Source organism: Mytilus edulis, unplaced genomic scaffold, assembly GCF_963676685.1.
Source record: "Mytilus edulis unplaced genomic scaffold, xbMytEdul2.2 SCAFFOLD_1516, whole genome shotgun sequence".
NCBI lineage: Eukaryota > Metazoa > Mollusca > Bivalvia > Mytilida > Mytilidae > Mytilus > Mytilus edulis.
Window position 1 is genome coordinate 1 of NW_027267848.1, and position 13,467 is coordinate 13,467.

At 32.5% G+C, this 13,467-nt stretch overlaps 1 protein-coding gene across 1 annotated transcript; it reads right to left on the reverse strand.

Annotated features, from left to right (window-relative positions):
• Nucleotides 1-64: 64 nt before the first annotated feature.
• LOC139506093 (probable splicing factor, arginine/serine-rich 7) lies at nucleotides 65-7,508 on the reverse strand (the record flags this gene model as incomplete). Its single annotated transcript, XM_071295357.1, has 5 exons — nucleotides 7,359-7,508; nucleotides 6,197-6,267; nucleotides 2,945-2,991; nucleotides 698-778; nucleotides 65-292 (listed from the first exon to the last, which is right to left on the reverse strand). Coding segments are annotated over exons 2-5 (413 nt in total), but the record flags the coding sequence as incomplete, so codon positions are not given.
• Between the last annotated feature and the right edge of the window lie 5,959 nt (nucleotides 7,509-13,467).

Sequence of the window (13,467 nt, forward strand, 5' to 3'; positions counted from 1 at the left end):
ATATTATAAAATGTTGTGATAATTGCAATCACACAGAATTAATATCTAAAAACATTTGACCTACCTTGTGAATTTGAAGGGACTTGTACTAGAGCTACGATCTCTTCCTCCTCCTCCTCTTTCACGAGATCTGCTGCGACTTTTCCTTCGTGGTGGTGACCTCTTCTTGAATCGGTCAAAACTTCTACTTCTCCTGCCACTTCCTCTATCCCGACTCCTACGTCTTTCCCTTTCCCTACTTCGGCTTCTTCTGCTGTCCCTGCTTCTGTCATTTCTCTTTCTATCACGATCTCTGAAAAGTTGATATGAAATGTGATGTAATATTGTTAAATTTCCTAGAAATTAAGTTTTTTTAAGGCTGAAAATTAATGTACATGTTTAGCTCTTCAAGCTTTTACTATCTATTAGCATGAACAATTTTCATCAAGATTATTTGTGAAAAGGTCTTCTTATGCAAACACTGCAGTTCTCATCTAATCCATATATCAAGTACCAAAAATTCGCAAACGATACAATGCAATCAAAATCTTAGTCTTTAATCTACATATTCAAATTAAACAGATGTCTAATACCAGTTTTAGGTGTTAATTTCTTTTATTATTTAAAAACAGGCAATATCCCAATATGGTTAATAAACCAGAACCTATGAAAAGTGATAGAACATTATTCATATTTACATAAAAACAACAAGACCTACCTTCTACGATCACTGTCTCCTCTGTCACGATCTCCACGATCTCTTCTGTCTCTATGTCTATCTTCGTCACCTCTTCTTTTCCTGTTGCAAAAGTAATAAAACATTTTAGCATTCAACATATTTTATAGCCACAACCATTTCTAGTTGTTGCTGTACTTAAACTTATAATAAGTCATAATAGGAAAAAGTGTCTTTATTTGCATGGTCTCACTGCCTAATAACATCATAGTCACGAATTATAAAGATGAATACGGGTGACAGCATTTTGAATAAAGATTTGGTTAAAAGATAGAAACCGCCTAGTTTCAAAGGATAAGATTTTTCTAATTAGAAAACGCTAACGAAGATGTTATTTCATACATCATAACAAGGCAATAATGTTCAATGCTTTAAAAGTGCCTAAAATAGTAATTTCAACAAGGGCTCTTTTTTGCAAATGCCAAATAGTTTTTTTTTATAGAACAACACTTTGAATTGCAAAAAAGGTTTTCCATGCCTGTAACAATATATTTTAACATTCTATATAAAAATAATCTGTTCTTGTTTACTGACGCAGACCTGCTATAGTAGACATGCACATTTTGAAATTGAGATTGTACAACACTTGTCCATCTTTCAAGAATATATGTTGACCTCTAGATGTCTTTAGTGTTGTTAGTTTGCTGTCTTATAGATATATATTCCAAAACTTCGTTTATTCCTATCAATTGACATTCCAACAATATTACAATGTATTTTTAATGTTAGAAATGCCCCGTTTAACAGAAAGAAGACGTCCAATCTTGTCTTGTGCAATTGCATCAGTTGATTTTTTGTGCGACAAGATATACATTTGTAGACAAAAGACATGAAAGTCTTCTGTTTAAGCAGTAAATGAAGTTTGGAAATATTTCTTCTTAGAAAATATATTTGGTATTTAAATAGCAATTGTTTCATGCAAAATTTAAACTTGACAGGCATGATAATTACATTTTGACAGGGTCCTAATGCCCAAAATGACAAGCTTGTGATTGACTACTCATTTTAACAAGTTACACATTACACTTCTAATACTAGAAAATATGCAACAATAGAGTATCAAAATTGGAAAATAAAACTAAAAGTCAAATGAATCAAAGCATATCTGACACAATTATATAAAAACTTTTTTGCTTTCTGATCGTTATAAGGGAAAACAAACCTTTTCAATAAACGACATAGTACTACCCAAATGTTTAAGTTCAATATTTATAAGTTCTCTTGGGTCAAAAATGTAGGTCATTTTTCATTTATGTTGCACTGATAATTATTCCAAGTTTAATGTTTCTCCCAAAATGCAACAAGTATCTTTGCACCTAGGTTATGCAAAAGTTTGTTTTTTTGACTACCATAAGGTAAGGCTTAATCATCTGTGTATCTGTACTCGTCATCTTCCAAGTCTTTTTTTTACCAGCTACACAAGATTTACCTTGTCTTTACAAGTTACCTGCCATAATTTGCTAGTGTACATGAATGTAGGACCGTACACATACCTGGTTAATTATCTGATGGCATTTTCATGTTCTCCCTTATGATAGTGTTTACTGATAGCACCTATATTCAACAATACAGAACCAGTTATTAGACAACTTCAATTTCAATTTATTATTCTTGTTATAACATCTGTTCAAGGTCTTTTATTTTAAACAAACTCTGGGACCCTGTCAGAAACCCAAAAAGAAAGCACAGATTACATTTCTTCATATTGAGCATGCAACCTGTTAGAAAGGGTAAAAATTGGACAATTTCTCTCGAGGGGTGTCTCTCTTTTCTGCTTTTCTATGTTAATCCATACACAACCTGCAACATTAAAATCAGAATTTAGGGAAGTTTTTGATAACTACGAAGATATCTTTACACTTGTTAATGTTTTGTATTTACAGTTCCATGTTGGTTTTCTGTTCTTTAAAGAACTGCATCAACTTACACCATTGAAGACCAACACAGAAATAGTAACACTATGGACAAAGCTTACTCACCTACTTTCTTGAGTTAAACTATGAAAATAGGTGTTTTCTTCAATTTTAAGGACACTTCAAGGAAATCAATTAAAAGTTTCTTGTCTGGAGTAGGTCATAAATTTTTGATGGGACTGATTTGTAACCTGGTTCAAAATATTGGGCGACTTAAATTTTTTGACTTTCATGAAGTGAAAAAAGAGTCCTATACTACCTACATAAATATCCCTACTGAAGATATTGTATGACTTGTTTAAATACTTTGTCTTACCTTCTATCGCCTCGGTCATATGATGAAGCATCTCCTCTTCCATCATCCTATGTACCAAAACAATCAGCAAATCAGGAGGGAAGAAAAACAAAAATTGAACAAAAATGCATTAGTTATCGATCAATAAAGAGTTAAAAACTTAATATAAATCTTAAATTAAGTGTTACCTCCATCTGGTTCAACTGGTTTCCTTCTTGGCTGCAATATAAAACTCGCATTCATTCAATGATTTTCAGTTTTTTTTATATCCCAACTGAAAATCATTGACTTGTTGACATATATGCATGTGGAACTAACCTTATTGACTTATCTCAATTGCAAGATGCCAAGTACAATAATCGTGACTATGGTGAGTTATGTTAAATGTTCAATCAATTAAACATTTTGTATATATTTAAAAAAAAAAATCTAATTATAATTATGCTTTCTTAATTTGTTGCGAGTTTATCTATCTACAACTCTAGATGTTGCTATTAAAGTAATTGTTAATTTAGAAATTTTTGTGAAGTTTTTATTATTGCTTGAATTGCAACAGGCATTACAGGATAGATTTGATATAATTAAAAACTTAAATGTTAACATTTTAATTGCATTATTGGTATGCAGAAGTTCATAAAATCAAAATATTTAATATAGCATTCTTCAACCATCATTGACCACAGCAATAATAAATGCACACAAAAATTTCTGAATTTATGGTATACAGTATGTGTAGTGTCTTATTTCCTGCTGAAGGAATAGCCAGCACTTGTAAACGACATAATATCTGTTTGACGGACAGATAAGAATTAAAATAGCTATAGTCAGAGAGACATTTAAATTTTCTGATGAAAATTGAGATTAATACAACTAGATCATTTCTTTTTGTTTCGCATTCGAGCTATGGAAAAATAAATATCTATCTTGTTGCTTTACAAATGCAGAGTTCCTGTTTTGATTTTTTATGTTATAATCATGACTGCTGTCAACTAAATAAAACACCTCAAATTAATATATTGCAATTATACAAGTTACCACAAGGATAGAAAGAGAACAAAGTAAAATAACTGAATAATTTTAGTTGCTTAATAGCTTCTAGTAATATTTAAGATGTTTTATTTTTCTTACACACGACATCAATTGCATTTTTTCAAACCAGAAGAAAGCATAATCTACTGTGATGCATTTCCAAAATAAAATTCCCTCAAAATTTTTCAAAAATTAAGGGGGGTCATTTTGATTTCCTTTTAGAGCACTTGAGAAATTTAAAGTGCAGTCTATAAATAACTGAAACTTAAAAGCATATAAAAAGTTAGTTCCACAAAAACAATTCATTCATTCTTCGCACTCACAAAATCGAGTAGGAATTATCCTGATAGGCTGGATTCTTGATGACAGGATGTCCTCAGTGATCACCCAAACTCTGTATTCATATGGCCCTGAGATGAGAGTGAGGGATATATTCAGTATCTTACTCTCAATAGTATTGTAGGTGTGTGTTGTAAATAAAAACTTGTGCTTTTGCATTCTTTTCTAATACACATTTGTGTAAAAACTATTTCCAAAAGTATTAAAAATTTAAGTCATATATGAAAAGCCATTAAAATTAATATCATTGACAAGTTATTATCTGTTGACTAAAATACAAATATCATGAGTATGAAGCTCAGAGTATAGAATACAGTTATCAATATAAATGTTCATCAAGTTCATATAATATTGTTAATACCAATATGCATTATTAACATTTAAAACAGCCATGACAGCATTTGAATAGTTTTCCTTTAAATCTTGTATAAAATGTGTAGTATTCTTTTAGAACCCCGCTCATCAGTACCTTGACTTTGAAGACAAATTTCTGTGGACACATTTGCAACAATGGGTATCTACAGATAAACCAAACAAACTCAATTACATATCAGTTTTTACAGCAACAATAAATACATATTCCTAAAACACATTGTACTTTACCTTATTTCCTAAAGAAATAGTCTTTGAAAAATGTTATAGATAGTTAATAAGCTCAACAATTTTGTAGTATATGTCATGCATTCTCTATATAAATACAGTGGTTCAATATATGAACCGTCAAGTTTAAAAAGAGATTAACAACAATTATAACTATTAGTTCCCTCATATATTATACTTGTGATCTAATTTATCTTTATTCCTACAATGGTATCTATCTACATTTTGTATATAATGCATATCAAAATATAAGACTAAAATTAAATAACAAAATCGTCTAATTTTTTTTAATGAGAAATTGTATTGCCCATACAGCAGTCTTCCCCATTACAAATACATTGTAACTATCGGATCTGACAAGTCAAATTATGTCAGAAAGTTTTAAACAAATTATGTCAGAAAGTTTTAGAATGGTTTTGTAGAAAAGCCTTTCAAATGATGTTTCAAAGAATTATGTAAGTTAATGTCCAGCAAAAACCAATGCAAGAAGAGAATACCCATATTGCTTTGCATTTCTTTTTAACAAATGTCTTTATATAGTGAATATAAGTGTTCTCTTTATATTTTGAATAGAAGATCAGCCTAAATTGTAAATTAACAATTTTTTTTTGCCATCTCAAAAGCTGTAAGTTTATCCTTATTTTTCATAGTTCAATCAAGTGGTTTTTTTCTCATCCTGTTACAGGAACTCTGTGATAGATTTAATGAGGCTTTTATCTGTTCATATTTAAATAGTTCACTACATTTTCCAGTGGTTATTTGCGACTTTTTAACCAATATTCAGGTGACAAAATCAGAACAATTTCAATATTTTTCAGTCTCCGGTCCATTTGATAAAACCTTAAATATTATAAAAACGCTTTTTCAGGTATCAGCAAACTATTTTGTTATACAGTATGTTTCGAAAAGGTGTTTAAAAACATTTTGTGTTTAGTTCAATGCTGCAAAGTATGTACGTAATACAGGATAGAAGAAGACCAGATTTGAACAGCTTTTCATCTTAAATTTTAAAGTTTAACTGGTTAATGGTCAGTTAATTGAATCATTGCCTACCTACTTGCTTAATGTTTGAAAGTGTTTTGATCAACTTCATGAGCCTAGAATTGAGGTTACTCCTAATTATGACTCTTGACAATAAAATATCTTTAACTTGAACTGTTATTGTTCTGATGGAATCTGTCAGATTGCATCAAAACAACTTTAGCTAGCAAACCCAACCAACTTATCCACAATGTTCATGATGTTTGAAGCTATAAAACTTAACTATAAATTAATTGTATTCAGAGCTACTACCAGTAAACTTACCTCTTTGTTTCTGTAAGGTGCTTCAAGCATAGCTTCTACATCAAAATCATCTGCCATTTTCACTATATAGTCTGCAAAAGAAATTTTTTAACTATAAATTTCAATATCCATTATTGTGGTTATTGTTATATTGTAATCAATGTCACACATTCGTTTCAGACAACTTTAGATTAAGACAATTTTGTGTTTATTTGGAATAAAATCTGGTATACCAGTATTGCCATCACAAACTACAGATCAAATATATGTTATAAAAAGAAAATATTTCAAGATCTTTCCCAATATAATTAAACAATTGTCAACAAATTAGTTGTGATTTTTTTCCCTGTGACTTTTGTCCTATCAAACTTGTGACTTTGTCCTTTCATTTTTTGTCCTGCAACTTTCTGTGTGTTTTAATACCGAATTTCCATAAGTTAATTTCTATATTTTGGCTTGCATAAATACTAAGTCCAACTGAAATAGATGACTTCTGCATTTTTACATCACATAAAAGCAAACAGGAAATAGCTTTTCAAGAAGCATGATTATTTTGAAGATATACTTTCCATGCATACATTCCTGAGTTGTTCATAATGTTTCAGTCTTACTAGCAGGAGAAAAACACTGGTTCAAGGCAAGGTTTATTTTCTATTGCTACGAAAACAGAACCTAGAAGGGGTTGTACGTACGGACATGTGCTTCCGTTTTTTTAATGTGATTTGACAAGTTAAGTTCCATACGTTTGCCATATGGTACCTTACGCTACAATGGGATACATCATACATAATAACATCATTTTACAATTTGTTCTTTAAGTGTCATAAGGAACAATACAAACTATAATCATGTACATGTATAAGTGTTTACAGACAAAAATTTTAAAATGTAGCATAATTTAGGTTACCAACAAAATTGGTCCTTCTGTTTATTATTTATTACTGTTTGCTTAAAGTTACGGATAATTTTAGGACAAGGGTTAGAAGAAAATGTTTCTTCAAAGGGCAAATCATGATTGTTAAGGAACCCAGCAGTCAAACCGTCCAAGTTCACGTCCGTAAGACGTATGAAGAGCAGAAGACCAGTTTCAGCTCAAAGGTAACTAGAACCAGAATTGATTTAGATTTCACCTAAAATATCTTATCATATGATGCAACTTCAGGAATTCGCAAGATTCACATACATAATAAGTCTTTTTTTCTGTGTAATAGCTGTGTAAATAGCAATAAAAGTCTTGAAATCCTGTTAGTTTTCTTCCTGTTTTCAACAATATGGCGTTTCTGACGTTTTGGGGTTTCCAAAATCGTCGACGCGGCGTCCGGGTTTATCAAAATTAAATACTACATTTCCGAGCTAGTTGTTCTTTAAAAAAATTTATGCAAAACACCAACAACAACAATAATAATTATAATACACTTGGATTCTTATTATTAAAAGTATTGATTGAATAAAAACAAAGTTTACCTAAATGTGAGAAAGAAATTCAGATGATTAAGGAATCCATGACAATTCACCCCACTGACAAATCGCCCCACGCTAATCGAACCACTTTATCACCAACTCGCCCCACTTTCTGAAAATCGCCCCACTTTTGTTTACCAACTCGCCCCACTAATGAAAAAGAATAAAATTCAATTTAAAATAGGTGGAATAACTAGCATCATTTGTGAACAGGTTAAACAAATCCCTCTGAAATAAGGTCTGCCAAAGCGCCACGGGCCGGCCCACTGGTGTAAAACAGGTGAATTTAGTAATGCCAACTCGTACAACTTGATGCAAAAGATGCAAATCCCGCTGTATTAAAATGTGAAAAGCTGATAAATCCTGATGGATTGAGTTATGCCACTTCATAGCCAAAAAAATTATTCACTAAATTTTGGTTTTTAAGTGGGGCGAGTTGGCACATGAAAATTATATATTTCTGTAGATTTTTACTTTTTCATTAAGTGGGGCGAGTTGGCGGGAAATTTAACGGGATTTACCCCTTTTCACAAGTGGTGTGATTTATTTAAAAGTGGTGCGAGTTGTTAAACCAGTTTGGGACGATTTTTTTTAAAGTGTGGCGATTTGGTGAGGGGCGAATGTCGTTTGGGGACGTCCTGCTTTAGACTGGTTCGCCTGTCTAGATCAATGTGCATATTACATATTTCATTTGACTATTTGATTAGGTGCCGATTTGACCTGTTACTGTACCTTGCTTTGTATCATTGGAAGCAGGACTAGACTGGGATCCCGCTATATATAATCACCTTGTTCTAGCAAGGTACAGTAACAGGTCAAATCGGCACCTAATCAAATAGTCAAATCGGCACCTATTCAAATAGTCAAATCGATACATAAAGAAAAAGTCAAAATGACACTTATTTAAGTTCAACTATAGCACATACCATCATTTTTACTGTTTTCGATCCTTTTTATTTGTTTCAATAGTTGTTTTAATATATGTATTTGTTAGCAAAACTTACAATTTCAGAGCTTCCGATTTCAATCTTATTAAAATTAAATCCTTTAATTGCTCCTGTTCTGATATGTCGTGCATCAAGCTTGATTGCGCGACATATCAGAACAGGAGCAATTAAAAGATTTAATTTTAATTAGATTGCGGAAATATAATAATTAAATAACTAATAAATGACTATGGAAAAGGACACACACCCCTCTGTTCAATAAACGAAAACACGTTCATTGAATAATCGAATTAGTATCGTTGAGTAATTATATGAATAATTTCAAAATGATAAAGTGGCGTTTTCAAATTGTGCAAAAAATAACACTGTATAAAAGTATAAGTAAGTAAGTAAGTATAATTGTATATCATTCATTATAGTGACATGTGTTGATAGATCCGTGTTTTACTCCCTTGGCTTTATAATAATTAATAACTATATTTCTGATCTAATTTTCTATTCTATAAACTACATCTATATATTTTCATTACAAATCTACAACTCTCAGTTTATGGCTACACGTGCTGATCTTATCTATAGTCATGCATATTCATTAGCTATGTAGGCGTGTCAAAATCGTATCATACGCGATAATGACCAGCCAGTACACACTGTAATGATTTCATAAACCAGTATTAAAAAGATAAACATAACAGTGTAGTATAGATAATATTACATAATAAGAAGACAATAGTTAAATAAATTTACACTCGGCCCGTTGGACCTATAAGTCACTTTAAACCTAATGTTCGAACTTTCAATACGCAATGTGATTGTTTACTTATAGAGAATTTCCTTTCTTTTACAGAAAATAAATTTAAATATTTGGCAGTTTGTCTTTGATGAAGTGTCATTAAATTAGCAAATGTTCTATTATCAATAAAATTACTATCAAGGTTCACTGGGTAAGCTTTACGGTACAACAAGAAATGTTTTTGATCTTCAACAGATCCGTCATCGCAGAAAGTGCAAAATCGATCACCAGGAGCCTCATTTTTAAATCGCCCAGTTTCAACGCGTAAAGGTAGAATACCACTGCGAAATTGTTCCATAACTGATCGTTCAAGTTGTTTCTTGATGTTCATTTTGACGTAATTTAAATTTCAGTCTCGTACTTCTGTTTAATAGTAATGTGAGTCCTTAATTTGGGTAGAGTAGTGATTTTACCAGTCCCAATCGTTTTAACAGTATTCCATAATCTTTGTTTTAAAAAGTTCAATGTTGCATAAATTTACATATTCATAGCAACTGTCCATGTTCACTTTGTCTATTTATTAGTAGAAGGTGGGCATTTGTAGCTTATAGATCGACATTTTGCATCTTTAGTCATTTTGATCTTTTATTTTATGATCTTTGGAAATTGGTTTAATGTTTTGTTGTTTCAACACTGCGTTCCATTTTAAGCACCCATCATATAAAATAAAGATATATATATATATATGTGGTATGATTGTAAATGCGAACTTGAAATACTAAATATAGATTTACTAGTTCAGTGATATTGGACGTCACACTAAACTCCGAAATATATAAAAGAAACTAAAATCAAACATCACACAAGACTATAACAAAGGCCATGCAGTAGCTCCTAATTTTGAACATGTATTTTAAGATCTCAACCCTCCCTTTAATATCTAGCCAATGTAGAAAAAACCCAAATACACTGTCACAACAATAATCACAGTAAAACGGAGTTTAAAAGAAGTTTGAGTCCGATGCCATGTATCTTTTAAAACAAAAATGTTCTATTCTGTTCATTCTATACAATTAATCAACAAAGTCCAAATGAAGAATCAACTGTATGTTACCGTACGACTGCTAGCAATGAGCTAAACCAATATAGTAATCTATAAATGACCAATCATCGTTATCATTAAACTTTAACCCTGATACAATTTTTGTACGTGCCAAGTGAAGACCATTTAAAACCATTGGTTTTCGTTTTGTTTTGTCTGAACATTTTGCTATTTGTTGATCTTTATAAGCATGAACTTGCTATTTGTTGACTTTTTAATTAGCAGGCACTACTTGTTGAAAGATATTAACCAAGTTAAATACGATCGTTTGGCGACCTGTCTATGCCATTTTAATACACCTTTAATCATACTTCATCTGTTTTTCTTATTTAAATCTAATTATTGTTGATATAAAACATTGCTCAAAACATTATGTTGGTCAATTAACAGTGAAACAGGTATGGTCAAGCGACTCATTTCAACAAATATTGATTATAATTAGTTGCTCTACGTCCAGAAGCAACCATTGGTAAATGTTCAGGACACAAATTACCAATAAATGCACCAGATTGGCCCTGTAAAACAGGACGTCCGGGATGAGGGTCTTGGGAATTTGGAATGCAACTGGAAAAATGAGGATATGCTGGAAAGGGACAGCCATTTTGCCGACAATAGGTCATATGTAGACCACCAAAGAATTATTGTAAGGGTTCTTAACGTGCAAAGGGTACACAGGCACTTGTCTCAGAAAACAAATCCTATATACATTAATATAGATCTATACGTATGAGAAAGGAAATGGTGAATGTGTCAAAGCGACAACAACCCGACCATAGAGCAGACAACAGCCGAAGGCCACAAATGGGTCTTAAATGTAGCGAGAAACTCCCGTAATCGTAGGCGTCCTCCAGCAACGTGTTTATATAATAAGGTATATATGTCATATATATATATATATATATATATATATATATATATATATATATATATATATATATAACTCGTCTAAACATCAAGCCAACAATGTTAGATCTGTAAATTTGCATTCGCAAATTTTTGGTTCTTCCCTCGCTGGGATTCGAACCCATGCTACTGTGATATCGTGACACCAAATCGCCTGCACTGCAGCCGTCCCGCTAGACCACACGACCACCTGGGCTCTCAAAAAAAGAGCTTCCGATGGCCGTGTGTTACCTTTCTTCGTCAGTTTTAATCTAGCGGCGTACTACAGTACATGATATATAAGGCATGAAGATGTTATTGTTACAGATCAGCTAAATTATCTATAGTAAAGGATCCTACAAATTAATGTAATATACAGTCACAGAAAATAATTATATTTATAAGTACGTCTGAGTCAGTGACAACTCTACAACAGATGTATCCATCGGATCCCCATCAATGATGGTGATACATGGCTGTGTACATAATGTATATACAACTCGTCTAAACATCAACCCAACAATGTTAGATCTGTAAATTTGCTTTCGCAAATTTTTGGTTCTTCCCTCGCCGGGATTCGAACCCATGCTACTGTGATATCGTGACACCAAATCGCCTCCACTGCAGCCGTCCCGCTAGACCACACGACCACCTGGGCTCTCAAAAAAAAAGAGCTTTCGATGGCCGTGTGTTACCTTTCTTCGTCAGTTTTAATCTAGCGGCGTACATATATAAATGAGACAAATGCCTGTGAGAGAGCAAGGCACTCTCTTAATTTATACGAGACATCGGAATTAAAGTCCCCATTCTGATAGGCTGAGGCTGCGTACTTTTACATCCCTCACAACCAAACGAACGCCCCACTTTAGCAAGGGTTTTTATTGGCAGTCGATGAATAAAGTGACCTTAGTTCATATCCTCAGTCTTATCCCTTGGTGTTCACCAAACAGATACACCCAACAACTATGACAAAGAACAAACATTGTTGATCTTTTACACGGTGCAATAACTATTAGCGTAAAACATAAGATCAAGTTGACTTTAAAAGAGACATATAATACTGTAATTGTATTATATATATGTCTCTCATGACTTTAATAAGCCATGTATGCCCTTTTGAGATTCGAGATGATTTTTTATACATTAAACATAAACCAAAGATACGTTTTGAATAATTTTTCAACACTTTGAATAGGATGGCATGTAGAACTGTAAGAAAAGAGGAGCATTAAATATATATATTAAAGATTTTTCCTCAACTAGACTCTCTAAAGAACATGTACATGTTTTGCTCGCCTTGGTCTATATGCATATTCAACAAAGGACACCCTTCAACATTGTTGATGAGAACATAATTCATGACAAAATCTGCGTTTTTCTACGGAAGCCGATAAGGGCCATTCAAAATAAAAATTATGTCGTAATTACGACATAGCATGTCGTAATTTCGACAAAACAGTCGTTATAACGACATCGCTATGTCGTAATTTCGACATGTCGTAATTTAACGACATCACCATGTCGTTTAACGACATAGCTATGTCGTAATAACGACATCGATATATATATATATAAAAGACTATGTATTATGATTGCCAAGAGACTAAATGACACAGAAATGAACAGCTATAGGTCATCATAATGTCCCCAATAATTAAAAAAAGCCCCCGCATAGTCAGCGTTAAAAGAGGGACGAAAGAGACCAGAGGGGACAGTCCCGAAATGCTGTGTGGCAGACAGTATTATTAATTAATTATTAGCTCCCTTGGTAAAACTCCAAATTTCATATTTAATGTATTTATTATAGTTTATGTCATTGGGGCATTGTGGTCAAATTGTATGAAGGGCAACTCTGCCTATTCAAGCAGCGACGATTCGCACGTGTCTTGTGACTTCATTTCATGTTTAAGCAGTTCCGAATTAGTAAATTCTTGAGTTTACACCAAGAGGAGCATCATCTTTAAATTTTCAACTTTAGTTTCCTTTTGTAGACTATATACCTCAAATGTTTTATCTGAAAAATATGTCTTCACTGGGAACCCCAGAGCTGAAACGTGCATACGTCAGTTTAGCAGGGACAATACGCTGTATCCCTGTTTTGTTATTTTTGCACATGGAATCTTTACAGACACTGTCAGTGGTTCAGAGTATTGCTTGTCAACGACAT